The sequence below is a fragment of the Paramacrobiotus metropolitanus genome, unplaced genomic scaffold (assembly GCF_019649055.1).
Source record: "Paramacrobiotus metropolitanus isolate TYO unplaced genomic scaffold, Prichtersi_v1.0 Parri_scaffold0000213, whole genome shotgun sequence".
In the NCBI taxonomy this organism is placed as follows: domain Eukaryota; kingdom Metazoa; phylum Tardigrada; class Eutardigrada; order Parachela; family Macrobiotidae; genus Paramacrobiotus; species Paramacrobiotus metropolitanus.
Genome location: NW_026570433.1, coordinates 87,152 through 105,361, shown reverse-complemented (window position 1 = coordinate 105,361; position 18,210 = coordinate 87,152). Strand labels below are relative to the sequence as shown.

At 53.4% G+C, this 18,210-nt stretch overlaps 1 protein-coding gene across 1 annotated transcript; it reads left to right on the top strand.

The window, feature by feature from the left end:
• Positions 1–16,954: 16,954 nt before the first annotated feature.
• On the top strand, positions 16,955–17,941 carry LOC129601102 (neurofilament heavy polypeptide-like). The gene has a single exon (XM_055499829.1). The coding sequence runs from the start codon at positions 16,955–16,957 to the stop codon at positions 17,939–17,941; it is 987 nt and encodes a 328-aa protein (XP_055355804.1).
• Positions 17,942–18,210: the final 269 nt, after the last annotated feature.

Here is an 18,210-nt window from a genome sequence, read left to right as displayed (position 1 = left end):
TACTGTACCATCGTACTGCATATTAATCCTGTGTACTGAGTCACCAACAGACACAACAAACAACAACAAACCGGACGGTCCTGACACTCGGAAGTTCCAGAACCAAAAGACGTTCCTGAATTCACCGAACATCTTCACACAGAAGATCGTTCGACTTTCTTTTTCTAACTGATAAACCCTTTAAGGCTCCATCAGAGCCGACCTGGTTTGACCACAATGTCGAACCCTGAGAGAACGAGTACGCCAAGAAGTACAACAAGGACTACTCTCGGCGCGCGAACACGACCGGAACGTACTCACTCCGGTACGCCGGTCAAGAAAAGAGTCAGCCGTCCTCAACCGACTCGACCAAGTCGGCCGAAGCAAGGGAAAGGCGTAATGAACGAATCCTCCTTGCCGACTCGAATCCGACCTCGGATGACAGTTTCGAGGACGAGAGGGATAAAACATTCCTGGAAGCCCCAGCTGACGTAGCAGCCCCGTCCCACCGGACCGGGGAGGATGTGGAACAGCAGCAGGCGGAGACCACATTGTCTCGTGCCGACCAACAGTCGAGCCCACATAGAGCTGAAGACTCGGTAACGGCTACAAAAGCCACCGAGCTCGGACGGCGATCACCCAACTTGGAAGAAGTGCCAAAGTCGACCTTACCCAACATGGACAAGGCGACTAAGGAAGTCGGACGGAAATCACCGACCACACAGGTCGAGCGAAAATCTCCGACCAAAGAAGTCGGTGAACAACAACCGACCAGAGAAGTCGACCAACAAACGGTCGACCAACCTTCGGCAAAGGAAGTCGACCAACAGAAGGTCGACCTACCACAACAGCTGACAAGAGACGTTGGCAAAGCCCAACCGACCACGCAGGTCGGAAGGACTTCCCCAACCCCGAAGGCCGAACAACAGAAGCCGACCACGGAGGTCGGTCAACCGAAACTGACCACGGAGGACGCGCAAAAGGAAGTCGGCAATAAGCAACCGACTAGCCTGGAACGGCAACCGACCGACAACAAGTCGGATACGGCCACCCAGCCGACCGAACCAACGGTCACAACGGAAGATTCCGAGGCACCGCCACGAAGCGGCCCTCACCCAGCTGGATTACCTACTAACATACCGGCACCCAACGAACGGGTTATTTCGCCGTTGAGGCGACCCTCGCCAACAGTAAGCGAGTCGACTCGAGCAACGGAAGCTCAACAAACGGTGAAGTCGACTAAGGCGACACAAAGTCGACCTGTCGACTTGAAGATCAGCTCGTCACCACTGATGTTCGAACGTACCGAACTGGGTAGTGGGAAAACTCCGCCACCGACAGATGAAGTCTTTGACGCAACAAACGCGCCAAGACATAACAGCGCCGACGGATTCTTCATAACACCGCCGAAGTCCGATAAGGACAACCTTGGCTACCGGACCAGCTGACTCGAAGATACGGCGAAGAAGTGAATCCCGGCAACACCGCCCGAAAAGATCGAGGACATCGACCGACTCCGCGCGAGATGCCGTAAACTGATCACACAGATCGTTTTGGCAGACCAAATCGTCGACTCGGCGGAAGGATCCATCCGAAACTCGGAAGACACCCATAAACTCGAACGGAGGAAATGGGAACGAGATATGGCGGATGCCAACAAAGGCATCGCCACCCAACAACGGGAAATCGATCGACTTAGCGCAATACTGACACGAGCCGATCTACCGTGTCGATACGACGTCGACGAAGTCGCCATACTCAATGGTAGGTTGGAGCGGTCAACAGCGGCCGTCTTCGAGATTAAACACGAACTCGAGGAATCGCAGAAAGCACTCGAGGAGCAAAGAAGGAATTGGCTGACGTACAGACAGCGTTGGTTGAATCGGAAATGGCAGCAGGAGCATTCCACCAGCAACTCAACTCATTCCACCAGCAACTCAGGCCAACGAAGAAGCCGAGGTCTATCGAAACGAAGTCGATAGATATGTGGTGGAAATCAGGAAGGCCGACAACGAGATCGACCGACTAACGCACCTGGCCGACCAACTGCAGTCGAAACACGAAATCCTCTTAGCCAGAATGGGACGGCAGTATATCGATTACCACAACTCGATTACTCCTAACCAAAGGACGGCCGATGCCGACCTAGTTGAAGCGAACGCTCAGCTAGCCGACCAAGTCCACGGACTAAACGAGGTCCTCTAGGAGGAACAGAAACTCCGAGCCCAGCTGGAATACAGCTTGGCCGAAGCCCACAAGGTGAACGAGGCGCAACAAAGTCGCATCGTTTACCTGGAGGCCCGCGAAGTCGAACTATACGACTTCGGTGAACAGGCTGCCCGCAACCTCACAGAAATGATGCGGCAGATGGACGAAATGGATACCGAAGTACGGTGTCTGCGGGAGGAGAAAAAGCACCTGGAACAAAGCCGGGCTGAACCTCCCTCATATCGAACGTCCATGGCACAGGATTAGCATCCGTCGCGGACGATAAACGACATCCTGTGGGGCACTAACCCGGCCCAGGAAATGGCAAAGAAGGAGAACAACACCTCCTACTTTGTCGGAGTCGTAACAACCGACCCGAGCGTGGGAACAATCCCACAACCACCGACCATACCGAGTGCTCCGGAACCGGAACGCAACACGTCGACCGCGACACCACAAGTGTCAACGTCGACAGTGGCGACAACAACGTCGGCCGGTGCATACACCAGCACCTCGTACGCGACGCGGACAACAACGCACGCGCCGGTACCTAATGCATTTAACCCGCACAATGCATTAAGAGGCGATCGGACAACAGATCCCTTACGCCTCCCAATCCCGCTACCGAGACCTGGAGCAGAAGCATATCACCCACCAAGGACGAACTCAAACCCGAACATGGGTAACTTACCCCGCCAGAACTCGCCGTTTGACTTTGACCGAGCACGGACTCGGCCATTTAACCCGACCGACCAGCGGCAGGACGGACATAACAAGGGAGATAGCTCCGACCAACAAGGTCGAATACCTCCGCACCGACCTACACAAGGTCGGATGCCTGCCCGGGAAAGACAGCCCAACTCGTACGGAAGAGTCACCGAACAACCGAGAGGATTCTATCCGCAGGCGCCGAGACAAAATCGAGCGCCTCCTCCACAACAGAATGGGGACCAGCCCGAACAGCCTTGTTACGCAAACCAGGCTCAGGCACCGCATCCGCAACAGGACGAATATGATCACCAGTACGAACCGGCTTATCATCAGGGGGCATACGAAGACCAACAAGGTCGGATGCCATACCCTAACCCGCCCCGGCTGCACAACAAGCTGCGCTGGCGGCACACCGGATTATCCCGGAACAGGACCCGGCACACGTCGCCTTGGTACGAGCAATGGCCCACGGACGTAGGCAACCCATGCCGTTGTTCGATGGCGACCACACTAAGCTCCACGGGTGGCTCAAACAGATTCGCAGTTTGTATCGCCAAGCCCAACAGTGGTACGAAGACGATCAAACCTTCATGTCCGACCTGGTGGCCGAACTCAAGGGCCAGGCGGAAGAATGGCACGACCTTGTTGCCGTCGACGAACTACTCGGCGGATGGCCAGTCAACTTGTGGCTGACCAAATTTCAGGAGCGATTTGCGGACAAGAACAGGGAAGTAAACATAATACCCCGGATCAACAGACGGATATTTCGTTTCGGCGAAGAAATGCCGGAACAGTATTACGATGCCATGATGTTTATGAAGTCCCAAGTCCGCACAATCACCGATCAGATGATTCTGCATCATCTTAAGGAGAACCTCCACGAACCCAAACTACGGGAAGCCCTGGAAATCAGGATGCCGGCGACGCCAATCGAGCTCCGTGACTACATACGGAGCTTCGTCAACGGCAAAGAAATGTATGAGGTGCGGAAACCACGTGATGGCGACTACATCCGAGTTCGGGCAGCAACACCTGCACCTGCTCCAACTCCACCTCCGGCGATGCCGCAACAGACCGGATATCAGCCACACATGATGCCGGGATATCAAACTCCGACGGCACAGTACGGACAACTAAGTCCGGCGCCGACGCCACCAGTGCAACAAGCACCAGTTCAACCACAGACTTGGGCTGGAACGGTAGCGGCGAACCCAAATCCCCCAGAACCTGCAACCGGAGCCCCCGTTAACAACTACGGCGGCGCAGGTTATGGCTCGGGTGGTAACCAAGGCCACACAGGTTTTGGTTACGGCCAGAACCCCAACCAGGGATACTCAGCCTACGGCCAGTATCCTAAGCAAGGATACGGCGGCGGAGGCTTTGGACGCGGAAGAGGACGTGGCGGCGGGAATCGCTGCCACGGAAACTTTCCTAAACCGCGGCGGAGGCGGCAACCAACAAGATAACCGACCTTCCCAAGCACAACAGGGAACTCGGCAAGCGATGATGTACGTCGACAAGATGGAGGCAGCCGTTTTCCAGTGGACAAAGGCCAAGACCTTCTCATGCAGGCACTGCATGTTCAATAACCATGACGAGTCACGCTGCATATATGGATCGGATGATAATCCGAATCTCCGGTGGTATGACGATTGGTACCGTCGATACTCGAAGAATGGCCCGGTTGGCTCGGTCGATCCATTTTGGAGGGACATCGTGCCACCACCACGCCTTCGCCAGCAACAGGCTGGTGGCTCGGGTAGTTCCGGCAACGGAACCAGTCGCCCGACCAAGGGAACGGCGGAAACCGCAGGAATAGCGGCGGGAACCAACAAGGTTCCCCGGCATACAGAGGACCGTTGCCGCCCCGCCAGTCGTTGAACTCGACGCCACCCAACAATGGGCCGGCTCGGAGTAACTCCCCGGGAAACGCCCAAGGTCGATGAGCTCCGGTGACTCATTCGACCTCCAACATCCAACCGAACCACCGGACAAGGATAACCCGACTAACCAGCCGCTTACCCCCCGGAACGAACCTAACTTTGCTCCGTTACAAAAACGGATAGCAACAGTCCTAAACGCATTAGGACTGGATTGGCACAGTTGCACGGAGGAAGAACTCCTAATGGCACTGTCAGCCCCCACAAAGGAGGCGATGGCTGCCCGAACTGTGGCAGCCGAACTCGGTATTTTCATTAACAACGGTGAAATCGAGATCCGGACCGGAACGCAAGAAACACTCGACCAAATCGACCCAGTGCATCAAATTGGCGCTGGAAGGTCGGAGGTATGGAATGAATCGAACTTTCCTACGACGATCGAGGAAGGCACTCAACAGATAGCAACCATCCTCCAAATACTCGGACTAAACGAAAACAGCTCAGAAGAAGACTTGCAAAAGCCATGTCGACCTCCACAAAGGAGGCGGAGACGGCTCGGAAGTTAGCCGCTCAGCTCGGCGTATACGCCAACAACGGCACCGTCGAAGCTTGGCCCGGGATGCAACAGGCACTCGTGGCAACCGACCCAGCGCATCGACTTGGTGCTGGAACGTCGGAGGTCGGAACGCGAGAAACGCCCGGCCTAAGCAGCGCAAACAATGCGACTGCGCCGTCCGTCACACAAAGTGACGTAGCACGGTTCGGCCACGGAAGTTGGACCGGATTGCCGGTGAGGATAAACTCAACCGAGCAGCCCAGACGAGGCCCAAGACGTGGAGGACCGGGACGCCGATCCACGCACCGGGGCAACAGAAACTTCCCCAATGTATCATCCGCACGCGCAACGGATCGATACACCGCAAACATAGAGAACGACCCAACAGAACGGTCCAATCCAACGTTTCCCATTCTTCGAGAACAACCAGCCTTCCACATAGAAGGCTGGGAAACAGTCCCATTGGAAGCACAGGTACCTGCCTACTCTCGGCCGGAGGAAGCGGACCTCTTCCAACGAAAAGAGCAACCAGCACGAACAGTAGCTGGCTCTCGAACATTCCTCAACCTCGGCCAAATGTGGTCGAAATTGAGACCAACAGAAGTCTCAATGGAGGAACGAATACTGGATCACGCACGACGGGCACAAGCCAATAACGAACCGACGGACGGACTCGCGAACCGACCGGAAGTGCGCGAAATGGCCAAACCCGACGCTGAATCTACACAAGGTTCACAACAGCTAGTCGATCACGGACCAGTATCAATAATCCCAATCAAACCAACGGTACGGGAGGTTACGTTCGAAAACGAACACATAAGAAACCGAAGACAGTTCGAGCTTGGGCACACGAAATCCACATTGGCGATGTTGGATACCGGGGCGGAGACTTCGCTCATCGAACAACGGTTTTGCGAGAGGAACGGTTTAACGATGCAACCCCTCGGACATTACACCAAAATACTTGGTGTGGGCGGACAAGTTGCCTTCGTAGTGTCTCATTGTATGTACGGCACCTGTAACAATGCAGGGCTTTACTAGCCATCACACTTTCCACGTCTAGCCGACCGACGCGGACATCCCAGTGCTACTCGGATGCGACTACTTGCATTCGAAGTTCACCTTTATTCTGACACCGATTCCTATTCCGGAACAACCAGAAGGAACGACGGTAGTGCGGTCTATCCCGATACCAGAGACATCAGACATGGTCGGAAACGAAGTTTGGATTAGTCAGCTTGATCACCCGGCGAACTCCACACGTAACATCTGCCGTGATTGCCGGGATACGAACCGCACTCTGCTGGAGGAACTAGCACTCCATAATGTGATAAAACACTATCAGAGACGGATACGCGACGGTACACTACGACCGGTCAAGACTGTAATGAAGTCTATCCCGATACCAGAGGCATCCGCTGACGCGGATGCCCTGAACCGAGAAGAGATACGACAAAAGTACCGAACTTGGTTCTTGGGAGTTCGACGCTTTCTCGACCAACGGACGTCGGAGATAGTGACCACTCTGCAACAGAACGGAGCGGTAACTCCCGACCAGATACTGGAAGCACAACAAAGGAGCGAACCCGTAATCGCCCTTATGAACGACATAGATGATGAAGCGTGGGAATGGGGAGATGAACGTAATCCTATCCGCCGACAGCCTCCGCAACAGGAACGGAAGGTAGACCGTTTTCGGAAGCCTCGACCGACGAGCATCCGATGGCTGAGCGACACAAGCTCACACCCAACCGACCTCGAGAACCAGGACGGAGCGAGTCGACCTACCCAACTGACGGACATGGCCGACCGAACTGAATCGACCACACAGGTCGAAGTCGGTAACATACCGCAAGTCGGACATGAAGACGGAACAACCGTCGAAAATGAAGAATACCAGTCGGACGACTCGGACATACAAAGCACGAGTGATTCGGCGGACGGACTCCGATAACCGACCTTCGGAAGAATCCGAGGAAGAAGATGACGACGAAGAATTCGATCCGTCAGTCCGACACTGTAAGACGGCTAAACCGAGCATAAACGACTCGTCATCGGAGGACGAAGAACCGACCTTCGATGTCCGGCTAACTACAGCTTTGCGGTCTATAATTCACACAGAATTCATAGACGAGCAGACGGAACAACCAGAACAGAACAAACCGGTCGACTCCGAACAACAGGAGGAACTCGATCAACTTAAAGCTTTGTGGGAATTTGGAGGAGGTAAACCGGAGGAAGACGATCTCCGACCTCAAACCATAGTCGTCCAGCAGTTGTCAACGGAACAACCGACCTCGGTTAACTTGACCGACCAACAGAAGTCAGTGCAGTTCACCACATGGAATGCACGGGTCGCCAAAGTAACGACGATTGAAGAGCTGAATCTGGACAACAAATGCCCAGAAGTTCACCACCTAAAGCTGGATCCTTACGTAGAGACGAAAGCGCTAGACCGACAAGTCGTCTTTAACAGCGAACGAGTCTCCCTCCCGCCATGGTCAACATGTTCGATCAAGGTACGGACGGCCAAACCAATGGACCCGAGAAGACGAATTTACTTCTCTACCCTACAACGGGTAGTCCGACCTATTCGGCCAATCGAATCCAAGATCGACATCCGACCTCAGGTCGATACGGCCTGGATAAACATCCAGAATACGTCTCACCAAACGAAGGTGCTGAAGAAAGGCGTACGACTTGGCCATATGCAATACGCTGATATCTACGAACCGGGTATCAACAACGAATACGTCGAATGGGAGCTCCCACACAAAGTGGCGAAGACATGGCCGCCCACACGAGAAGTGAAGCCAAAACCCCAATTCGAAGTTTTTGAGGCAACAGGAGTTCGATCCCAACGGAAGGTCAAACTCATACCTCGTGCCGTAACAATGGTAGAAGTCGTCCTGGACGTACCAGTATCCACGGAACAGAAACTAATGTACCTAGGTGAATCCGACCCCAAACGGACGGAGTTGAATTCATGGACGGCATAACTAAGCATGGCGGGAAACGATTCATCGTCATGGTGGCAAACCATACTCACCGAGAGGTCACCTTACGCAAAGGTGCACCGATGGGTCGAGTTGAGGCATTCACGATGATGACGGACGACCAAAAGGTCGAAAAAGCACGAGTCAACACGGCTGAGGTAGAAAAGGAAGACGCGGAATCCCAAGAGGAGCGACGGAGAATCATCGACTTCGGTAAAAACTTAACCGACGAGCAACTAGCCAAACTGAAGGCAGTTGCATGGGATTACCGGACCGTATTTCCAAAACTCGAACAAACATTACGGAGACGTCACAGGGGTAACACATACTATCGACGTCCAAGGGGCACAGCCGATTAAGATGAACCCCACCAGGACAAGCTGGAAGGGACGTGAATTCATCCAGAAACACGTGCAGGAGATGCTCGACCAAGGAGTCATCGAACCATCATCGGCCGCATGGAGCTTCCCCATCGTCTTAGCCGCGAAACGGAACGGAGACGGCACGGTAGGAACACGCTTCTGTATCAACTATATAAAGTTGAACTCCGTCACGAAGAAGAACAACTACCCATTACCGAACCCGGACGAGCTACTGGACCGATGCGCCGGAATGGAGTATTACGGCAAGGTAGACTGTCAGTCCGGCTTTTGGCAAATTCCTATGGACGAACAATCCAAAGACTACACGACCTTCGTCACACCCGAAGGCATGTGGCGATTTTACCGTATGCCGTTTGGAGTGTGCAACGGACCAGCAACCTTCCAAATGCATATGGATAAAATAACAGCATCAGCTCGGAAGAAAGGTGTGTTCGCCTACATCGACGACATTATCTTCTTCGGAAAAACGTTCGAAGACTTCCTTGAGGCTTTCCGAGCGACTCTCGAATGCCTCCGCGATGCTGGATTTACGGTCAAACCCTCGAAATGTGAGATCGGAACGGATAGACTGCTGTTCCTCGGACACGTTCTCAGCAAAGACGGAGTCCAGACCGATGACGAGAAAGTGGCCTATATTGCAGAACGAAGCTGCCCAAGAACCGAACGACAACTTAGGTCGTTCCTCGGACTGGCCAACTATTATCGTAAGTTCATCCGAGGATACGCTCAAAAGACTTCGAAAATGTACGAGCTCCTACGGAAGGACAAGAATATCAAGCTCGATTGGACGGAAGCCCATACGGCCGAGTTCAACGACATTAAGAAGGCGCTAACAGAAGCACTTGTACTGGCGAAGTTCGACCCGACTAAAAAAACCGTCATTGAATGTGACGCAAGCGGAGCCGGACTTGGGGCGGTAATCTCACAAGACGATCATCCAATCGCCTACGCCAGCAGAGTCCTACGTGGACCGGAACTCAACTATGGAGTTACCGAATGGGAATGCTTGGCCGTGGTATGGGCAGTGCAGAAATTCAAGCACTTCATCGGCCACGGACCATTCACCGTAAGGACAGATCACCGAGCACTGCAGAACCTGCTCCGATGCGAGTCGAACCGACCCGGCATCAACCCTAGACTAACGAGATGGGCACTGGCTTTACAAGGACGGGACATAACCATCGAGTACAAGCCAGGCGTATTTTGCGACAATGCAGACGCCCTGTCGAGATGGCCACTCGAAAGCAGTGAAGACAAAGATCCACACGAAGAGTTGGATCAAGACCCCAACTTCGAGGACTTTAAGGACGAAATTAAGGTCTGTACAATACGGACTCTTAGACGTCTGAAGGCGAACGCCTCGAAGAAGAGGAAGAAGGATAAGGAAAACCCACCGGAAATCCCCCTTCCACCGGTTCTCCCCGGATGCAGCGTCATAACCGACTGGCATGACTTGAGTACCACAGAGGTTCGAGTCATTAATATACCAGCACCGGAGACACCGGAACCGAACATTCGGACCGTCAACATGGCGGAAGACGGTGAGTTGGACGCTGAAGAAACGCTTCCACCTCCGCCCGAACCGAACTTGGAACTTCGGAAAGCGCAGTTGCGAGACCCACAGCTACGCAAAATCATCGATGAACTGGAGAATCCAGAGAAACTCGACCATAAGTCGAAACATCTGGAACACTACCAGATGGCGCAAGGAGTACTGTACAGACTGAAGACGATCAACACAAAGTTGGAACGTTGCTTCGTCGTACCGCTCCTTATGCGCAATCAAATCATCCGATCGCTCCACGACGGAAAAACCGGAAACCATTTCGGACGGGAGAAGACGATCGAAGCACTGAAGTTGCGCTATTACTGGATAAAGATGAATAGCGACGCCATTGCCTACATCGAGAAATGCCGACAGTGCATCATGACGAACAAACAATGATGTCCACCACCGGGTAAACTCCAAAAAACGGAAGTCGGTGAAGCTTGGTATCGCATCTATGCGGACTTCAAAGGTCCCCTTCCTCGGACGGAGACGAAGGAATACCAGTATATCGCAGTGGTAACCGACCAGCTGACGAAGTTCACCGTAGCCCGGGCGACGAAGACGAACACGGCGAGAGAATTCGAACGATTCTTCGTCAAGGATGTCTTACTGAAGTATGGAATGCCGACCATCATCCACTCGGACAGAGAGACACATTTCACAGCGAAGACGTTCGCTAAGGTCGCACGGATCTTCGGCATCCAACATACACTCGGAACCGCCCATCATCCGGAAGGACAAGGACAAGTCGAACGGCAAATGCAGACGATTTGAGACGAAATAAGGAAGTTCTGCGATGTGAAAGACGGACACTGATGGCACAGAGCCTTGGATTACGTCGTTAGCGGAATGAACCGAGCTGTCCACGCCGCGACTAACTTCTCACCATTCTACTTGCTGTACGGTCGAGAAATGACCATGCCACAAGACGTAGTGGCCGGAACGAACACACCGGAAACCTTTACGGATAAGGAACATTATATCCGACGGATAAAGGAACGACTTCAGCGTTCGCACGAGATTGCCCACATTAACATTGATAAGGCATTCGAACGAAGTGCCGAGCACTATAACAAGAAGAAGTCGATTCCGACCTTCAAACCGAGGGATAAGGTGACAGTGAAATTTCCGAAAAAGGACCCAACTCGGAAGGAAGGCTATGACGGAATCTGGACGGTCATCAACTATGTTGGCCCAAACAACTGATATGCCAGCGGGCAGTGGCTCAACAGATAGCCCAGAGATAGGAGAAGACACTGGCTTCCCGGCTACGGCCACACAGGTCGTCACGCCGATGTCTCAGCCAACTCCATCGACCTCGGTAGGCCAACAGACGTTTAACCGAGCACCGTCATTGGAGATTGGGAAACTACGGATCCAGAAGGAAGAGGCCGTAAAACAGGCAGTGAAACTCAGAATGAGTTATACAGCACTTCCTCAATCGACGGAGAACTACACTGCCGAGCTGGGTAGGATAGGCCGACAAGAACGACGTCATATCGACTCGGCAGCCGACTTGGAAAAGCGGATACGAGCACAGGAACAGCTCCTGCGCCCGCAAGGAACGTCAGCACCGACCACACAGGCTGTGATTGACAAAGAAGTCCGACTAGCCCGGTTGGATGGCTTGGCGAAAAAGCGGGGTGAATATCTTCACGAGATAAATGAGGTGAAGAAACGCTTGGCCACACTTGATCCGACCAAGGAACACTATCCCTCAGCCGTCCGGTGCAACTCCGACCAAATCGCGCATTGGACTAGGAAGCTGACGGAGAAGGATAACGAAATCCGAGCTCTACAGCCGACGACGACTCAAACAGCAGTCGTTCCGACGAGCCGACCTCAACCAATGATGGCATTAAACGTAGGCCAAGACTTGCCACCAATTATGGTGCCATCTCTACAGTTGAACCCGACACAGCAAGTCCAACAAGGACCACCGGTCGAACCGCTCCCAACACTACAGGAGCTCAGAGACCTTCTGCGGATGACTAACATAGTCATCGGACGGATCGACGTAATATTGGAAGATACACAAAAAGGAACTCCGGAGGCTATCGAACTCAATAGCGACCGAGCAACCATCGAAGCACACACACAGTGGCTTCGATCGTACCTGAAACCGGTATGCCGACGGACCCAGCTTTGCTGATGGCAATTAGCAACCGGATGAAGAACGCCCGTAACAGAGCGGAGCGACATCCCTAGCTGACCCAGAACTTAGAAGCGGCCGAACGACGGTCGGATGGAGTGAGGGTACTCACACCTGAACAGGTACAACCAAACCTGGTCAGGGGAGAACGACTCCTCGACAGCTGGAGGATGACACTACAAACTCGGGTGACCGTCGACGGAACAGCGAATAGAATCAGCGCCCTTCGTTGGAGTCTCCGGATAGCCGGACGACTCACGGCACCTGGATACCCAGCCACGGACGATCAAGCGTTAGGCTGAACCAGCACGTTCGACGGATACAACAGATGATCCAGAGCGACCCACAAGGAGCCGAACAACAGGTCCCAACTTGTCATGTTATGACAGCTCGAATCGGAAAGGAGGGCCAGCCGACAGAAGCTGGAAAGCGATCCTCATAGGCAAACAGACCATTCAGCATATCTACGACCATGCCTGGCCTGGAAGCCTTGACTTTAAGTTTAGCCAAATTAACGATCTCATAACCGACATAAAGTCGGTTGAAGATCTAATGAAGTCCGGTACGCTCGCCACAGAGGAGAACAAAAACCGACTTCGAGCAGTCATAGGCCGTATAAACAGGGCTCGCTGGTCAGAAAAGTTTCCGACCTTCAACACTGAAGGATCGACGGCTATTCCAGGAGACGTCAGCACCTCACCGATATCGTCACCACCGTTGCCGACCACACAGGTTGTCACGGGGGCACACTCACAGGATCCCAAATGACTAACTCGGAACGTATCCGAAGACTGACCGAACTGAAGAGGGAACGGGAGGACGTAATTGCCCGATCGAACGATACTAGGCAACGGATGGCTACCCTTCCAACAGAAGAAGATAACCACCCCCAGGAATTCCAAGCCTTGCTCGATGAGTACAAACAACTGTACAATCGGCATACCGACTTGGACAGACTCATCCAGTCGGAGGAACAGAAAGTCCACCTCGCCACAGCCTTAACGCCAGCGACGACCACACAGGCCGTAACGTTGACGACTTTGGCAAGTGACACGGTAATCGCCCACGGCAGAAATGCCATACAAGAGGCGGAAGGAATTCTAAGGCAGATACAGCAACGTGCCGAAAAGGGACTCGAGCCGAATGCTCAGAAGATAATTTCCGAGTTCACCGCCCACATACAACTTGTGAGGAACCTGATACAACCAGGTGTGGTCGAACCGGGAGTCCATTCTCAATTCGTCCAGAACGGCATAAACCAGCTGCGAGACTTCAGCCGAAGTCAACGCCGACCACCGGACTTCGACAGGAAGACTCCGGATACATTACCGTCGACTTCATCGGCGGCGGAGATGCATTCGGCGATGCGGAAGGAACGTCGTCACCGAATGTCAGCCACCATCAGCGATGGATGGGATCTACTGGAAGACCTCCAGCGATCCTTTGTGAACAGCACACCAACGGATCCTGAAACCCTTAGAGTGGCACGGCAGAAGATGAACGATTTGACGGCCTACCTGAAAAAGGCAGACGACCTTATCCCCAAAGAAGAACCGACTGATGTCGACGAACGGCAACTCAGGTCGGTAGTTGAACGGATCACAGAGATCCTCAACGCGGAACCCGAGTACACTCGGATCGCGACGCCGTCGCCACCTCGCCGAGCAACACCGACTACGACAGCGGTGATGACTCTAGTCGGCACGACGCCGATGGAAAATTTACCTGGTAACTTGGACATAATCGTCCAAGCCGGACAAGACTTAGCTGATATTTTCTACCACCGACTTAGTGAAACCCTAACCGACCAGGAGGCAACCGACCTCGCACGGATCGACCGAGCCTTACGACTCGAGTTGGATTGGGCCGATACTCTAGGCTCATGGGGAACCCCATCACCAGGTCCGAACCGAGACCGACTTAACGAAGTACTTCATTCGGTGATCGACTATGTGAAACAGTACTTGGCAAACCCGAACAAAGCGGGAGCGCCAAGACAGGACGAACCATCTCCAGTTCCATCACCGGGACTCGATGTTCAACTCCCATTCGTAGACAGCGCGGTCGACCAACAAGAAGTCGACACTGGGAAAGTCGAAGATCAGTACCGAGAAGCGGTTGACGTCATGGAGAAGCTCGGAAAACAACTCCGGCAACTCGACCCTAATAACGCCATGGAGAAGCAAATGCGTGACGCTTTGGATCAACAGTACAGCATCTGCTCCCGGCGGGTCGAAGACTTGTAGAAAATCCTAGAGGCTAACCCACAAAAGGTTTAGCCGACCTCCACCAGTCGCAGCCAACTGCCTCGCAACAACCGCTGGAGCCCACATTGGTAGAACAGCGTGAAGCCCTTAACCAGAAGTTGGCTCGAACACAGAAGATTGCCGACGACTTGCAACGCCAAGTCGACAATATGGACGGAACAGATCCGACCATCCGTAACATTCGGACGGCAATTGAGGATCAAATAAGGATCTCGCGGATGCACATTCAAGACGTGCAAGTCGATCTCGAAATATTACGGCGAAAAGAACTCGTAGAACACCGGAAAGAAGCGGAACAACGCGCATCCGGGTCGCAACAGCCGACCACTTCGAGTCAGCCGACTTCGACAACAGACCGGATTCGACTCCAGCCGACCTCAACAGCAGGCCCGGCTTAACCGAAACCAATGGATATGGCCGACCGGCCCATGTCTCCGGCCACAGAAGCTCGGATCATGGAAGCCATACCGGACACGGACGAACTGCCGAGCACGGTCGCGCCACATGTAGTCAAACTGCTGGCTAAAGTAGCGGAACTCATCACAGAGATGAGAGCCCGAAGAAATTTCAGCGTAGATAACAGTCAGGAGGCAAACGACCTGCATCGAGATATCCTGGCATGGGGAAACAACGCACGGTTCATACGACGACTTTGTCATCCGGACGCCCCACAAACGACTAGGACTTGACAACACCTTATCCAAACTACCTCGTGGTTGGAAACAAGAGTAAACGAGTACGAGGAAGAAAAGGAGAGAGACAAGGAGAAGGAACCGACCAGCCTGGTAACAAATGCCATGGCTGAAGGTCGACCGTCTCGGATCACAAAGATCCAGTCAGTTTGGAAACCGACCTTCGACTCGGTTCGACTTCCACCTCCAGCTCCCCCAGCAAAACCCGCCCTGGAATGGGTAAAAGCAGTTAACACTCAGTTACTGCGAGCGGACGCCGTCATTTCCGTACTCCGAAAGATGATGGACGAAACCGACCAACGGAGCCCGCAGTACTGTCAGATCGACATCAACCTCGGACACTTGGAGAATAACGCCAAGGAAGCCCGATTCATCCTCCGACCAACAACAGTGTGGTCGGCAAAGAATCGGGAGCGGCTGCAAACTTTGTCGGCCATAATCCAGTCCTTCGTAGACGACTTCCATAAACGGAAGGAAGCGGAGCAACGGAGGAAGCTGAATAAGCCGCCCTCCGCCAAGAAGCCTAAGGTACAACCTGTCAAGCCGACACAGGTAGTCCCAACGGTGAGTCACCAAGACGAGCCGATGTACGACTTATCAGTACGGGGACTCGAAGGCGAGGATGAGCCGATGGACACATTGGAAGAAGTCGGAGCAACAGAAGGTAGCCGACCTAAGCCCCTCGAACGACCAACAACGTTACCCGGGCTCTCACAAAGAGAACCGCAGAGTGAACGAACACCTGACGGTCGACTTGTCCTCCAAACAGGCGGATCAAACTCACCGAAATTCTTAAGGAAGCCGAAAGCGACTGATAACATTGAAGAGCACGGACCACGCAGACGTCTCTTCCCGTCGAAGTCGCCATCACCAGTCAGAACCAAGGAACAACTCTTGGAACTGCTAAAGGCGACTCCCTCTTCCTTACCTCCGGCAGAAGAAAAGCCGAGCCCGTCACGGAAAGTGATGGGAGCAAAGGCCTTATTTACTCCAGGCGTCCATAAGAAGTTGGTCAGCCAAGCCAAAACGATGGATCTTCAACGGATACTTTATAAAGCACAACTTCAAGGAGGTATCCGAGATCGAACCATGTCGGAAGAGCAACAGACTCAAATGGCTCAGAAGATTCACGCTACGATCCAGGATAGAGACAAAGCCTTGAGACGGTTGATGGTTCTAAGGTGCGGAAAGCAGGACCTACGACAACTCCCGCTCGACTCGAACATGATATTGACGATCTAACGTCTCCGCAACCCGAACATCAACCCGGGCGCCTATACATTGGAGGTCCAACCTCGGGCTGGAGAAGAGGTAACTGAAAAGATTCCGATAACAATGTCGGACAGTAGCGAAGAAGAGGAGGACGAAGACGACGTCGACTCCGATGACTCCATTCAACAAAAGGCGGCAGCACCACCCAAGGGATCCACGCCAAAACGCGGTAGATCGCCGGTAAAACAAATTTCACCGAACCGATCAGCATCCCAGCCGACTAAGCTGCCGAGTCAACCGACGATTGAGAAACCACCTACGTTCTCACCTCGGAACACCCCGACGAAACCGAAGAAAACCCAAGAAGAGATGGACACAACGTCCCCTTCGGAAGAACGAGCCGAAACCACGGTCGAAACGTCACCACAAAGGGACAAACCGACTTCGATACACTCCGGCCCACGTCTAACGGTAGACGAGTCTCGAACGAACGAGTCGGCAGACGAGCCGGTCAACATACCGACCAAGCGGAGTATAACTAAGCCCAAACCACCTCAGGACTCGTCGCGGGAACTCCATGACGATCCCGCCTTTCAACACGTAAAAGACTTGACGAGATCGGAACAGGACGATTGCATTGACATGGCGTATCCGGAAGATAGGGAACTTTGGCACTCGTTGAGACTCCGACGTGCCAGTATAGTCGGAAATACCACGAAAGCTCGGCGCGACCCCGACCGACTTACCGAGAAGATGGCCGACGTCATGAAACGTATGGGAGAACATTACCGGGCGGAGAAAAGTCGACCTAAAGCCTTACAATTGGCTACGCCGACTCGACACAAAGTCACCGCTCCGGATCCCAAGTCGACCAAGAAGACGGTACAGCAGCCCGTCGTTAAGATGAAAGTTCCCTCACCGACTGAACAACCTTCCGTGCAGATCGAAGAAGACCTCGATTTACGAGTCATTAACTCGGCTAATTCCACGAAGTCCCATAAGGATAAACGGAAGGCTAAGAAGGAAGCGGCAAAACCGCCCGCTAAACCGCAACCGACGGAAACACAGAAGAAACCAGTGAAGTCGGAAGCCAAGGAGTCGACTAAACCGAAGTCGGACTCTACGGTGAAGACGCCGAAGCCCAACCCGGCCAAGCGGCATAAGTCATCCGACGACTTGGACATCTCAGACGCCGGCTCACAAAAAGCTGAGCAGAAGGAAAAGGCTCGAGAACCACACGACAAGGAAGCGGTGGAGCGTAAATTTAAGGAAGTTATGGAGCGGGCCGGCACAAAGCCGACCAAAACTCCAGCTAGTCGACCACAGAAGTCGTCCAAGCCGCCGACGGTCGACTGAAGATCCCCAACCTTCCACATCGAAACCACATTCCGATGCGGAATCCGACCAGATTGAGGCAAAGGATTCGATCTCCGACAACGGAGAAGACGATCCTTACGAGGGATTTAAAGGAGATATGAAGGAAATCTTCAAGCACGGAGCGGACACCGATGAATCACAATGGCCAGCTCCAGACAATGTACGCCAGTGCCTCCCAGACGAACAGGAGGACGACCCGGTCGATACGATAATCCGTACCGTCCGAGTTCACGTCAAAGTCGTCCAAA

Bases quoted from the DNA above. Each gene is read 5' to 3' on its own strand.
- LOC129601102 (XM_055499829.1), top strand. From the start codon at position 16,955: ATGGACACAACGTCCCCTTCGGAAGAACGAGCCGAAACCACGGTCGAA.